The sequence below is a fragment of the Phodopus roborovskii genome, unplaced genomic scaffold (genome assembly GCF_943737965.1).
Source record: "Phodopus roborovskii unplaced genomic scaffold, PHOROB, whole genome shotgun sequence".
Lineage (NCBI taxonomy): Eukaryota > Metazoa > Chordata > Mammalia > Rodentia > Cricetidae > Phodopus > Phodopus roborovskii.
Window position 1 is genome coordinate 23,080,841 of NW_026126517.1, and position 12,567 is coordinate 23,093,407.

At 51.3% G+C, this 12,567-nt stretch overlaps 1 protein-coding gene across 1 annotated transcript in view; it reads right to left on the bottom strand.

The window, feature by feature from the left end:
• Positions 1 to 12,567, bottom strand: part of Cep164 (centrosomal protein 164) — a 65,327-nt gene that overhangs the window by 10,976 nt on the left and 41,784 nt on the right. Inside the window, exons 11-18 of the mRNA XM_051197294.1 lie at positions 10,376 to 10,461; positions 8,513 to 8,656; positions 7,515 to 7,658; positions 4,284 to 4,496; positions 1,515 to 1,658; positions 1,204 to 1,432; positions 372 to 449; positions 19 to 150 (exon numbers count right to left, since the gene is read on the bottom strand). Of these exons, the coding sequence (XP_051053251.1) occupies positions 19 to 150; positions 372 to 449; positions 1,204 to 1,432; positions 1,515 to 1,658; positions 4,284 to 4,496; positions 7,515 to 7,658; positions 8,513 to 8,656; positions 10,376 to 10,461 (1,170 nt within the window). The remainder of the gene's footprint in view (positions 1 to 18; positions 151 to 371; positions 450 to 1,203; positions 1,433 to 1,514; positions 1,659 to 4,283; positions 4,497 to 7,514; positions 7,659 to 8,512; positions 8,657 to 10,375; positions 10,462 to 12,567) is intronic.

Below are 12,567 nucleotides of genomic sequence, written 5' to 3' on the forward strand. Positions count from 1 at the left end.
CGGCCCAGCAGACCTTACCTCTTGCTCATACTCAATCACCTGATGAACCTTCTGATGAGCTCTCTGCTCTGCCCACCCAAGGCTCTCCTGTAACTGGGCCTCCTCTTTCTGTTGAGCTCCCTCTATCTTCTTCCGGAGGCTGGAGACCACCTAAGGAGATGCCAGCACATACAACCGAACGGGACCCTCAAATGAGGAGCCACCGTGCAGGGACTCGCTGCCAGGGATTTAGCACCCATCCCAGCAACCTGTGGGTGAAGGAAACTCATTCCCTACTGGCCAAGGACGGGGCTGAACTCCTGTGCCACCCAGCATGAAAGGGTCTGAGAGTCCAGGCTCTGCCCCCTCAAAGCAGGCCACACTCTTCTCACCTCCCGGTGCTTGGCCTCCAGTGAGGAACAGAGCCGCTCCAGCTCAGCGCCGTGCTCCTTCTCCAGGCCTGCCACTGCCTGTGAGTGAGAGAAGCAGGGGAGGGTGCTGGCCGGGCACTGACCATGGGAAGCCAGGGTTCTGGAGACCACCTTGCTCTTTGTTCGTAAGGGGCCAAGTAGAATCGCAGGGACACTTTTGTTTTAAAATAATTCAGCCCCTAGAGTCTGCAGCTGGCAGAGGGGTAGAAGAAGGCCAGTGTAGAGGGGCCTCTCAGTAAACCTCAGGTCACTGCTTCCATCCCGACTCTGAACAAGCAAGCCCACACACACTGGGAATAAGAACAGCCAGGCCAGGCCGGATGGAGGTCAAAGGAGACTCTGGAAACCTGATCTAGATCACTGGTTGTCTAACGACCAAAGCTCTCTCTCTCTCTCTCTCTCTCTCTCTCTCTCTCTCTCTCTCTCTCTCTCTCTCTCTTTCTCTCTCAGTGGCCAGTTACTTTGGATTTAATTGGGAGGCTGATGTGATGCCAGAAGGAGGAGAAAATGAAAAGGAGAAAACCTGTGCAAAGGGCTGGTCTCTTCTTCCAGGTCGGAAATCAGGGAAAGGAGCCACTGAAGCTGCCTACAGGGTCAGCTCCTTGTGTCAAGCCCTCTGTGCTGGCCATGGCTCAAAAGCAAAAGCTCCCCAAATCCACAGGACACCACCCTACACATCTGCTTCAGAGACCGGGGCAAGCTCCTGCCCTGAGTAGAGTGGAGCTACATGATGGGCTCAGGGCTCTCCCCCCTGCACCTGAACCTGGAGCTGGCCCCTCTTGTGCTCACTCACCTCTCTCCTCTCCCCTTCCAGCTGCTCCCTCAGTTGCTGCAAAGCCACCTCCTTCTCAGCCTCCTTCCCCGCCCTCAAGGCGGCCTGGGCATTCCGCTGCTCAGCCTCCAGCTGCTCCCTTAGCTGCTCCAGCACCCTCTGGCTTTTCTGTTCCAAACTGGCTCTTTCGGCCTTCTGGAGGGCCTCTGCTTCTTCTCGAAGCCTCTGCAGAGCAGCCTCTTGCTCAGCTCTGGGCAGACAGAATGGAATGGGGAAAGGCCCGTGCACTCAGGTCACCTCCTCAGACCGGGCAGCTCGCCATGTGGACTCACCTAATTTGGTTCTCAAATGCTTCTGTACTGGACTGCACCTGGGCCCGGAAGCGGGCCAGCCGCTGGTTTTCTTCCTCTCTTATCCGAGTCTCCTCTTCCTCCTCTTCCTCCTCAGCAGCTTTCTGCAGTTGTGCCTTTAGGAGGCTGAGGGAAAAGGAAAGGTTGACAGTTGAGAGTGACCAACAAGACAAGAGGTCTTTCTTGTACTCAGGACCCATGCCACTTGGCCTCTAAGAGCCTTGCGGCCTCCCTACAAACCACCCTCGGTATTAGAGATCGGTCAACCTGTCATCCATGCTGGTTCCTCCCGGACCTAAACTCCATCTACCCCTGTCAAAGGAAGCAAATGCCAGGCTTGGTTCAAGGCTCCCTTCCACCTACAGATTATCCTCCCTGCCAAGGTATTCACTCAGGAAGATCACAACCACCCCAAGAGTCACTACTCAGTCACTATGCATCTCTCACTACTCAGTCATGAGACGCTATCCTAGGTACAACAAATGTATCGCCATCTCCAGATCTCACTACCCTTTTCTTTGCCCCTTGATTATTGCTTATACTGGTTCTTCAGCCAAGAATTCCATCTTTCTATTTGACAAAATCACATTCATTGCCCAACATGCAAGCTCATCAATTCACCTTTCCCCTTACAATCTGTGTGAGAACCTTTCTTAGCACAAGCTTCCCTGTGTCGTGCATCACAGTACCTCATAACTAATCTGTTCTATCAGCTTTCCTTACAAGGCAAGGAATTTCTTCAGAGCAAGAATACTGCCTCTTGGTGCAAGGCATCGGTGGTGCACCCCTTTAATCCCAGCACTGGAGAGGCAGAGGCAGGCAGATCTCTGTGAGTTCGAGGTCAGCCTGGTCTACAGAGCGATTTCCAGGACAGGCTCTAAAGCAATGCAATATAGAGAAACCCTGTCTCAAACACACACACACACACACACACACACACACACACACACACACACAAAGAAAAAGAAATACTGCCTCTTGTCAGGTAGTGGTTGAGCATGCCTTTAATCCCAGTACTCAGAAGGCAGAGGCAGGTGGATCTCTGGGTTGGAGGCCAGCCTAGTCTACAGTGAGTTCTAGGACAGCCAGAGCTACACAGAGAAACCCTGCCTCAAAGAATCCTGCCTCCTTTTGGGGAAGGGAACAGGATCTCCTATAGCCTATGCTGGCTTCAGATTCCCTCTATAGCCAAATGTAGCCTTAAGTCCTTATCCTTGGGATTACAGGCTTATACCATCATACCAGGCTAATGATACTATCTTTAAGTCTTTTATATCAAGAACAGAATATAGTAACAGATGTAAAAAACTGGTGTTCAATCAATGTGTTGGGTTTATGCAGTATCATCTAGTCCAAACTATGAGCAAGCCTTAAATGTCCATGAGAGGCGCCTTATCTGACCAATAATATCCATCATTTCACCTCTGCTTTCACAAATGACATCTTTTTGTTTTTGTTTTTTTTTTGGGGGGGGGAATGTGTGTGAAGGGGTTGGGGGTCTAACTCCTCACATAGACCCCACAAAACTAGTGGGTGTGTGCAATGCACCAAGGACATTCAACCTTAAGAAAAACATGACTCGGAAGACCAGAAGACAACCCCTTTGAAAAGGTTTGTAGTAAATTTCAGAGCTAAAACAGATGTAGGATTTCCTACTTCGAGTTATTGATACCACTGCTTTCCTTTAATAATGAGGGAAAAAAAATTGAGCAAAGTACAAATCCCCCCAAAAAACCTGTCTCTTTTTATGTGGCAAAATTTATACAGCCAACATGAATGTAGGGCTGATGGGAAGGGAATTTGGAGCAACCCAAGCTCTCTATTTTACACCTAACAAAACAAAAAAGGCAAGAGCCTGTCTGTCCTCTCATTCAGCTGTGGGGAGGACCCACACCCGGGAATGTCTGTGTGTAAAGGGAAACCAGAGTCTCCTAAAAAACTGCTTCAAGGAGAACCAGACAGACTCTTGCCCATGGGAAATCATTTGGTCATCACTGGCTATAACTACTCATTTCAACCCAAAACCAAAACAAGAAATGCCATTTAGGGAGCAACTAGCATGTTCTAGGCCCTGAGATAGATACCTCCAACATCCTGGTCTCCACAACAAGCTTAGAGCCCTGAGGAGCTGCCTTGAGTGCTAGAGATGCTGTATTGTAAGGTAAGCCATTGGCTGCACCCTGACCTTTAGTTGGCCCAAGAAAATGTGACAGAGAGTGAACCCTGGTGCAGAGAGCCTGTGTTGGGCTAATGAGAGGTTGAAACTGCCCTCCCACTACTTAAATGTTGGTTATCTGTTCTGTTTCCTCAAAATTAAGCACAAATTAGCTATCTGTGGTCCAAAAATAGTAACTTTCAACAGCTCTTGAATGTTCTGTCTAAAAGGACAAGCTTTGGCATTAAATTGTCAACAAAGCACATGCGCATGTTTCTGAAGCACCTTTCCTGGCTGAGGGCTGTGACTTGCTGCTTATTACCTTCTTGGTAGCCATTCACCATTTTCTTCTGAGAATAAGCCTGCCTTTATTCTACTGCAGAAAAGCTAGCTGAAGGACCACCTCTCCAGTCTCCCTGGTCATACAAAGGGGCCAGGCCAGAGATGTGTTTCCTGGGTACTCAATATGATACCAGCAGGTTTCTGGGAAAGGTTTCTAGGAGCTACTTTGGTGAGGCTGTGGGCATCCCAGATAGATCAGCACAGAAAAAGGATGCCCCTCCCTCCCTGTACCCCTCCACGGGGAGGAAAAAGACCTGAGGGAGTTCTCCTTCTGCTGGTAAAGCCGTTGCATCTCCTCCTCCTCCTCTCGCCATAGCCTCTCTTCCAGCTGCTTCTGCCTCTCTTTCTGCAACTCCAGCAGCCGCCTCTGGTCTTCTTCCTTCAGGTCCTGGTTCACTGCTTCTTCCATGGCTTTTGGTATAGACTGTGAGAACTGCTTTTGGGGAGCTGCAGCCTCTGTGGTCTGCCTGCATGGGGGAGGGGCAGCTTACCACCACAGTGTTAGTGCCCACCAAGGTCCCACAGCTACAGAACATCACAGAAAAACTCTAATGGGGAGCCCCCAAACAGGTCACACAGGGGCTGGCAGTAACATACAGTGAGCATCTGTCCTATGGAACAAGCTCCACAGACTGGATAAGGTTCAGGACCCTGGGAGGGGGACAGCCCAAAACAGCCCTGGGAGGCTGTGGCCTGAGGGGTGGCTCGGGAACTGGCAGAGCAGAGAAGAATGAAGTTCTGTCCCTCACGGGTTCTCCCCAGGGACAGTCGCAATCCTGTGTCCATGCCCCCACTGTAGCTCTGCCTGCTACTTCAGGCTCATTTCAGAAACAGGTCCCAGAGTCTGTTCTCTGCCTCTCAAACCAAGCAGAGGCCAAGGCAATGTAGAAGAACCTCTGAGGAAGCCACAAAGTTCCCTGCCTTGCTACCAAAGGAGCCAGGGTGCTTCCCTGAGCCAAACATGGTGAGGGGCTTTCATCAGCTTATGCTTATGCTCATGTCAGGGAATGGTGAGGAACTCTTCACTAACTCAAGCACACAGAGGACTGTTAAGGAGACAACAATGGAAGATCTTTCAGCTGGGTGGTAGGGGCGCACACCCTGAATCCCAGCAGGCAGATTTCTGTGAGCTCTAGGCCAGCCTGGTCTACAGGGCGAGTTCCAGGATAGGCTCCAAAACTACACAGAGAACCCCTCTCAAAGAAGACAACAATGGCATCAGTTTATTGATCGTCTAGAGAGTTATGAACAGTATCAGGATAAAGCATTTCACTTCCTTCAAAGCCAGGAGGCATGCGCACTCCTGGATCCCTAAGGCTCACATTCCAGTGGGTCTCAGCACAAAAAACGCTCTTCTTACACAGTGCTCAGGCATAACACACTGACCATGGCTCAGTCCAGCAGGAGCAGGTGTGAAGGACCTGAATCCTAGAACCACTTGAGAATCAAACAGGGGAGCCAGCCAGCCCTACTGAGAGCCCTGAAACCCCCTCCCTCCAGCTCAGCAGTATGGTAGATGGAAGGCAGCAGGAGGGGACAGATCAGAATGGCAGAAGAGGGTGAAGAATCCCACTGCAGCCCACAGAGACTAGAAAGAGAAAGACAGAAAAGGCTAGTGACATCTCTGAAATACCGTCAAGACCTGTCCTCCCCTATTCCTAAAGTCAGAAGTCAGATAATAACCCTAAGCCATGCTATCAATTCTCTGCTCCCAACTCCGTCCCCTCCCTCCTTCTACGTCCTGGCTTCCAGCTGGTGGCAGATACAGCAACATGGCTGCTACCTCCTCTGAGAATATTGCCCTCCACAAGGGCCTCCCCTCCCAGCTCTCTGCCTCATCAACCCTCCAACTCATTTCCAACCTTGGCAGAAAGCATCTTTTCCTTCCAGCAACAGTACCTTTTAATGTCTGTCTCCCTCGTAGGCTGCAGAGCTGTGTAGCCCTAGGGACAGATGCTGCAGGAAGATGGGGCAGCAGAGCACAGGTGCCCAGGCTGTATGCACCAGTGAGCCTGCCTGCACAGCTGACACAGGGGCAAATGGGCCTGTCCCCTGCCTCCCTGGTTTACAGATTTGGTTATCTTGAACACCACGGTAGGTCTAAAGCATTGAATGATGCCTAAGGAACTAACAGGAATCTGAGGGCTCTGGAAGAAGAGGTAGGTCTGGTTTCTAGGCCAACCGCTCAGGTATCAGCCTCTGTGAGACCCAGTTTCCAGTCACGGGAGGCAAAGGGGAGGCACCGGGGGAACCTAATCACTTCAGGTTGGCCACCAAAAGCTCAGAGATCCACAGGGATAAGCAGGGTGGGAAGGCAGGGAGGGAGAGGTGGTCCCCTGGAGTATTCTGAAATGGGGGTACTACTATTAAGCTAGAGAGCCAGAGACCCCAACTCTCTGCAGTTTTACTAGGGACTGAACTAGAACCTTGCATGTGTTAGGCAAACAAATGCTCTACCACTGAGCTACATAGTTAGCCAGTGGCTTGGATCCATTTACTATTCCACAAATGCTAACAAAAGATGCAGACAATGGTGCCTACTGCCTAACCCTTCAGACTCAGCTGCCAGATGCAGAACGCCTGCACTACTCTAAAAAACAACCGATTATCATTGGAAAAGACTCAAGAAAAGCGAAGAAAGCACCTCCTAAGGGTGGGACACCCTGAGCCTAGAGGGTCTGGAAACCCCAGAAGAGACAGCATCACTGTGACAGGAAGAAACATGAAGTCAGGGCATTGGGCAGCCCAGGTGTCTGGAGAGGAGCTAAGCCGAGCCTCTGGCCTCCCCATAGAAGGCCTTGGACCACCTCCTGACCTCTACCTAGCTTCCTCTCTCTGTGCCACACTCCGCTCCTCTTCTCATGACAGCTCTCTGATCCACTGGGCCACAATCTCCCAAGAGACCTGAGACAGCCACTTTCGTCACTGTAGGATAGCTCAGTGTCTAAAACAAATGTGGCTGCTGCATGCCCACGTGACTCCAGCAGAGTTAGGTTGATGAGCACATTGGCCTGGGCAGCTCTCAGTGAGTCACCAGCAAAAGAACTGTCTGCTCAACAGCCCTGCGTCCTCTGCACCCCTCGTTCACTGGGGGAGCCTGGCACAGATGCCTCAGGCCTAAAGTCAAACGTCAGGGCTCTAGCGGGCAAGTCTGCTCTCTCTGTGACTCACCAGCAAGTCCCCTCCCCACCCTGAACCTCCATTTCCTTTCTAAAACATTTTATATTTGCTTTAAGAGAAAACTAGTGCTTGGTAGAGGAGAGAACATACTTCTCCTGGTTCCTGGTAATGAGCCACAAGGTTCCCCTCACCCACCCTCAGATCTGATAAGGTCAGTAATGGCTGGTGGAGCTCTCAAAGCTGCACACCGAGCACCAAGGATGCATTCACCCTTCGCTCTACTCCTTGCCACCACTCAAGGGGAATGGGCACTCAAGCAGTCCATACGCTGGAAGACAGGAAAGACACATAAAACTGGCCCTTACACCTCTGGAGAGTCAGGTGAGGTGGGGCTGACTGCCACCTTCTCAGGCTCCTCAGCCACTTGCTGCCCAAGGCCCAGCTCTTCAGCCTGGGAGTGCTTTTCCTCAGCCCTCTCAGGGAAAGCAGGTGGGCTCAGGACCTGCTCCCTTGCAAGCAATAGAGAAGCAACTGTGTTAGAGCTGGTAGGAAGTGAAGGGCTCAGGGTCAAAGATCTGTGGTAGGGACAAGGAGGGCAACACCAGGGAAACTTCCCCACCTCATTTCCCCAATCCCCCTCCCTCCCAGGCTCTTCTATGGTCATTTGAAATGACGCTACACACAGCAGGTGTTCAATGGATGCTGTTGATTGAACATTGCTACAGCTCAGCCTCCCCTGCGGCTCATTGCAACTGTATGAATCTTAACACCAACATCTTCCTCTTGCCAGGAGAACAGAGGCACTGGCAAATACACCCTGGGCTCTGGACCAGGCTGGGACAGAGAGGTCTTTCCATCTGGCTTCAGGAGGTCCACCGCCACCCCCCACCCCACCCCCAGCCCCCCCCCCACACACACACACACACAAACTGATGTCTGTCTGGGCTTGGGACAAAACAGTGCTCCAGCTCAGTTTGTGGAGACTAGAGGTGGGCTGGTGCCTGGTAGGGTAATGCAGATGAGAAAGGAGCTGAAAGGCGTCCCCTAGCAGGAATGTAGTACCCAAAGCAGTAGTAGTCGGCCCTGGAAGGAGGCATACTCTTATTCAAGAGTCCCTATGGCTCCCCGGATCAGGCTGGTTACCCTAATTTCAGCTGTAGGCTGAGAACTATGAAGAAGCAGATTTGCCACTGCCCCACCCCCACTCTCACCCACACCCCAGTTTCCGCTGATCTGCTACTGCCGCTTTGGCTGCGGTGTCTACAACATCTCGCATTCCCTTCTCCAGGCCCACTATTCCCCACTATTAAAATGACACACAGAGAGGCCACGACCCTCAGGGACCCTTCTTCCTCATCCTTACCTCTGGAGGGGGGCCAGTGGGAGGGGGCTGGCTACAGAGTCCTTCCCAGGCTCCTTTGCATGCTCCCACTCAGGCTGCCCCACCAGGGTCTGCAGAGGCCCTTCCTCGGTGGCCTGGCTGTGAAGGGTACTCTGGAGCTGCTTCCTAGACAGAATTGGGGAACCATAACCTGGTCAGGGCAGCCAGAGGTACAGAGCCGGGCCTTCACTTGGAAGGCCAGATGGGAGCACACAGTGTGTGGGTACAGTGCACACCAGGCCTCCTCAGCCGGACAGGAGCGGCTGTGCTTCAGACATAGCAGCCACCCAAGCAGCACCACAGCCTCCTCCTCCTCAGCCCCCTCCTGCAAGTTACAGCTGTGCTCTCCGTGCCCTGCTGCATGTGCAGCTGAACACCTTCACATATATGTCCGTTCTCAGAATCCACCATCATGGGGGGCCAGGGAGGGATGAAAGGGTTAAGGGGAAATGGAGAAAGGAAGGCCTGGAAAGATGGCTCAGTGGTTAGGAACATGTATTGCTCTTCCAAGGACCTCAATTCAATTCCCAGCATCCATGTCAGACAGCTCATAACTGCCTATAGTTCCAGCTCTAGGACATCTGACACCTCTGACCTCTGTGGGCACTCACATTCATGACTGAATGCATGAACACAGAGAGACACACACATACACACACTTAAAAATCAAATAAAAAATTTTAATGGGGCAAGGATAGGTTGTAGAGATGACTCAGTGAAAAAGAACACCTATTCTTAGAGAAGATTCAGGCTCAATCCCCATCACCACATGGATGCTCACAACCATCTGTAACTCCAGTTCCAGAGGATCCACGGGTCTCTTTTGACCTCCTCAAGCACCAGGGACACACACAGTGCACAATCACACATGCAGGTAAAACATCAGACACATGAATCTAAAAACTAAAAATAAATGAGGAAGGGGGCACCATACTCAAGTGGACAGACAGTAGCCAGTGCAGAGAGCATTACTGAACACAGCAAAGAAGGAAGAGTGCATACCATTCTCTCAGATCCCAGAAGAGATGACTACTATCCTTTCTTTTCTTGGGTGGTAGCCCTCCTCCTTTTATGGGATGAGGCCAGAGGAGCACACACACATATGTGGGGGGGGGGGTCAGAGAGAGAGTCTGCACAGCCACCTCTACCATCACAGGATCTCTCTCCTCCCCCCCCCTCTCTCTCTTTCTCTCTCTCTCTCTGTGTGTGTGTGTGTGTGTGTGTGTGTGTGTGTGTGTGTGTGTGTGTGTCTGCACAGCCACCTCTACCATCACAGGATCTCTCTCCTCCCCCCCCTCTCTTTCTCTCTCTCTCTTTCTGTGTGTGTGTGTGTGTGTGTGTGTGTGTGTGTGTGTGTGTGTGTGTGACTCTGTGCAGCCACCTGTATCATCACAGGAAGAAGCCTGGCTCAGAATGCTGAGCTTCAGTCGAAGAGCATGGTGCTCTAGACATCCAACAGGGCACTTCAGCCCTGGCTCACAACCAGATACACACAGCTTAACCCAGCTTAATCAGCCCAAACCAACAAAGAGGACAGAGCCCTGAACTCACCAAAGGGCCATGTGCAAAGTCCTGCCAAGTGACACTTCACACTCCTGTCACAGTACACCACCACAGGCAGGGTTCCTCCCACCATGCCCCCACACCACACACACACACACACACACACACACACACACACACACACACCTTGTACTGCCATCCAGCTAGGTCACCATCTGTCTTCCAGCAAGGGCATACATACTAAGCCAATGGCAACCATAAGAACCAGGAGTTCTACCCCAGCCAAACAGCACCCTGAAGACACAGAATGCCTTGGGTCCCCGAGGCAGCTTCCCACTGTACCTCTCAGAGACTGGGGAATGCTTGCTCTGTGGCTCGGCTCTGCTGGACTGGCTGTCATCTCGCTCTTCCTGGCCTAACCCCTGGGCCTGCAAGCAAGAAGCCAGGGGAGAAATTCATTAGAGGGGTATGCGATGCAAGGGTCTCTTATTTTGATGAGTCAAATACTCAGCAGGTGTACTATGGCATGTCTTGAGAGGACAGGAGCCACTGAGACACAGAACATGTCTGCTGACTGTAGAATGCAACTTCCTAAGCTCTAGCTAAGCCCCTGGCCCATATATGGAACAGGAGATAAACAAATATGGTCACTACACACATAGATAGGAGCCAGAGGTGGGGGGTGGGGGGATCTAAAAGCCTGGCCTGCTGCCTGGAGCCTATACTGCTAGCTGCAAAGAGAAGGCAACGATTTCCATGGACACCCTAAATTCACTGAGGCCTGGACCAGTGGCACAGAGGTGCCAAATTAAATGGGCAGACCAAAGCCAGTAGGTAAGCACACCAGAAAGAAAGAATTCTGAAGTACCAGAATATAGAGGGAACAAAGGCTATGCCCCAAACTGGGGGATGCCGTCTGACTTTGGGGAAGGACAGTGGCATTCCTTCCGCTGCACCATTCTAGGACATAAACCCCATCAGCAAACAATGACCCTCCCCCCCACCTCACAGTCTGGTATTACAGCATCTGTTTGAAAATAAACACCCACATCTTATTTTACATCTTGGGTAGCTAAGCAAATTTAGCAAACTGGTTTAAAAAAAAAAAAAGACAATTTCTGATGATTTCAAATATTTCTTAAAGCAATGTAGTGATGATGTCAGCCTGGGATCCATTCTTTGTTCCAGAATGTCCTTCCTCAAGTGCCTCCTCCCCGAACTATGGCATGGTAAAGCTCAGCTTCCAGGGCTTCAGTAAGGGTGAGGTGTCCTACACATAAACATAACTTCTGCCGAGGAAGGCAGGCCATAACACCAGTCTCTACTCTCCCATCTTCTCCCTCAGCCTAAGAGAGAGAAATGTAAAGCTCTGTGACAGCACCAGGCCTACTCTAGGACTGGCCCTCCTGACAGGAGATCTGTGTGCTCTAGGACTCAGAGGTCACCAGGAGAGATGGGGAAGGAGACAGAGCACTGTCTTCCCCAGTGGGGTCCTAGTCCTCTGCCCATCTCACACACACACTTCTCCTCTGGCAGCTTGAATACCCCCCCCCACTTGATCTGACTCTGCCATCTGGGTAGGTAAGGAAGGGCAAGGCTTGCACGAAAACCCAGCTCCCTGAAATTACATTAAAACTAGCAACACCACCTGTTTGCACCTCTCAGAGCCTGAAGCAGAAAGGCTCCCTGCCAGTGCTGCCACCCCTCGTTGCATCAGCCTGGGCACAGCCTACACACAATGACGGGCAAGCACACCCTCCCCACCCCACCTCACTCTCCTTCTAATGCTCAGCTCGCCATGAATCTTCCCTGCAAACCACCCGCCACCATCCTCTTGTTCCCGGGTTTTCAAAGACAGACAGAGCACTTCACAAACTAAAATGATAAAAACTCAAAATAAGCTCAAAGCCACGAGGGACTCTAGGAGCATGAGGATACAGAGGCAGACTGGAGCTGACCACAGACCACATCATTCTGTCTGCCCCCCCTTGCTTCAGGCCCTGTGCTTCTGCAACAAACTGAGGCAGCATCCCAGGAGAGAAGGGACAACACGGGGAAGCAGGGCAGTGGGTCTTCAGCAGGGTTTTACTTCACCCTAGAACTTCTGTCTCAGAAAGAAAAAGAGGACCCTGAGAAGGGACAGGGCATGCTGGCACTCTCAGAAAGAAGAGCAAAACAAGCACTTACCAATGCTAAGCCTCTGACCTAACACTTCTCAGGACCCCAAGACCCCAGCCTTACCTCAGCTACCGAGTTTTGTTTTAAAGAGCTAGTCCCCAGGTGGAAGCAGGAGGGTTGCAAGTCTGAGACAAGCCTGAGCAATTTAGATGTGTTTTGTTTTGTTTTGTTTTTTAAGGGCAGGGACCAGGGTGCTGAGGTAGCTAAGTGGTAGAGAACTCACCTAGCATATACACAGCTCTATCTATATTCAATGTCCAACAATGGAAGGGGGGATTATTTCAAAGGAATGCATAGGGCAAAATGTATCAAACTTTTCTCTTTAACTATGCAGTTTATTATATGTCACTTACATG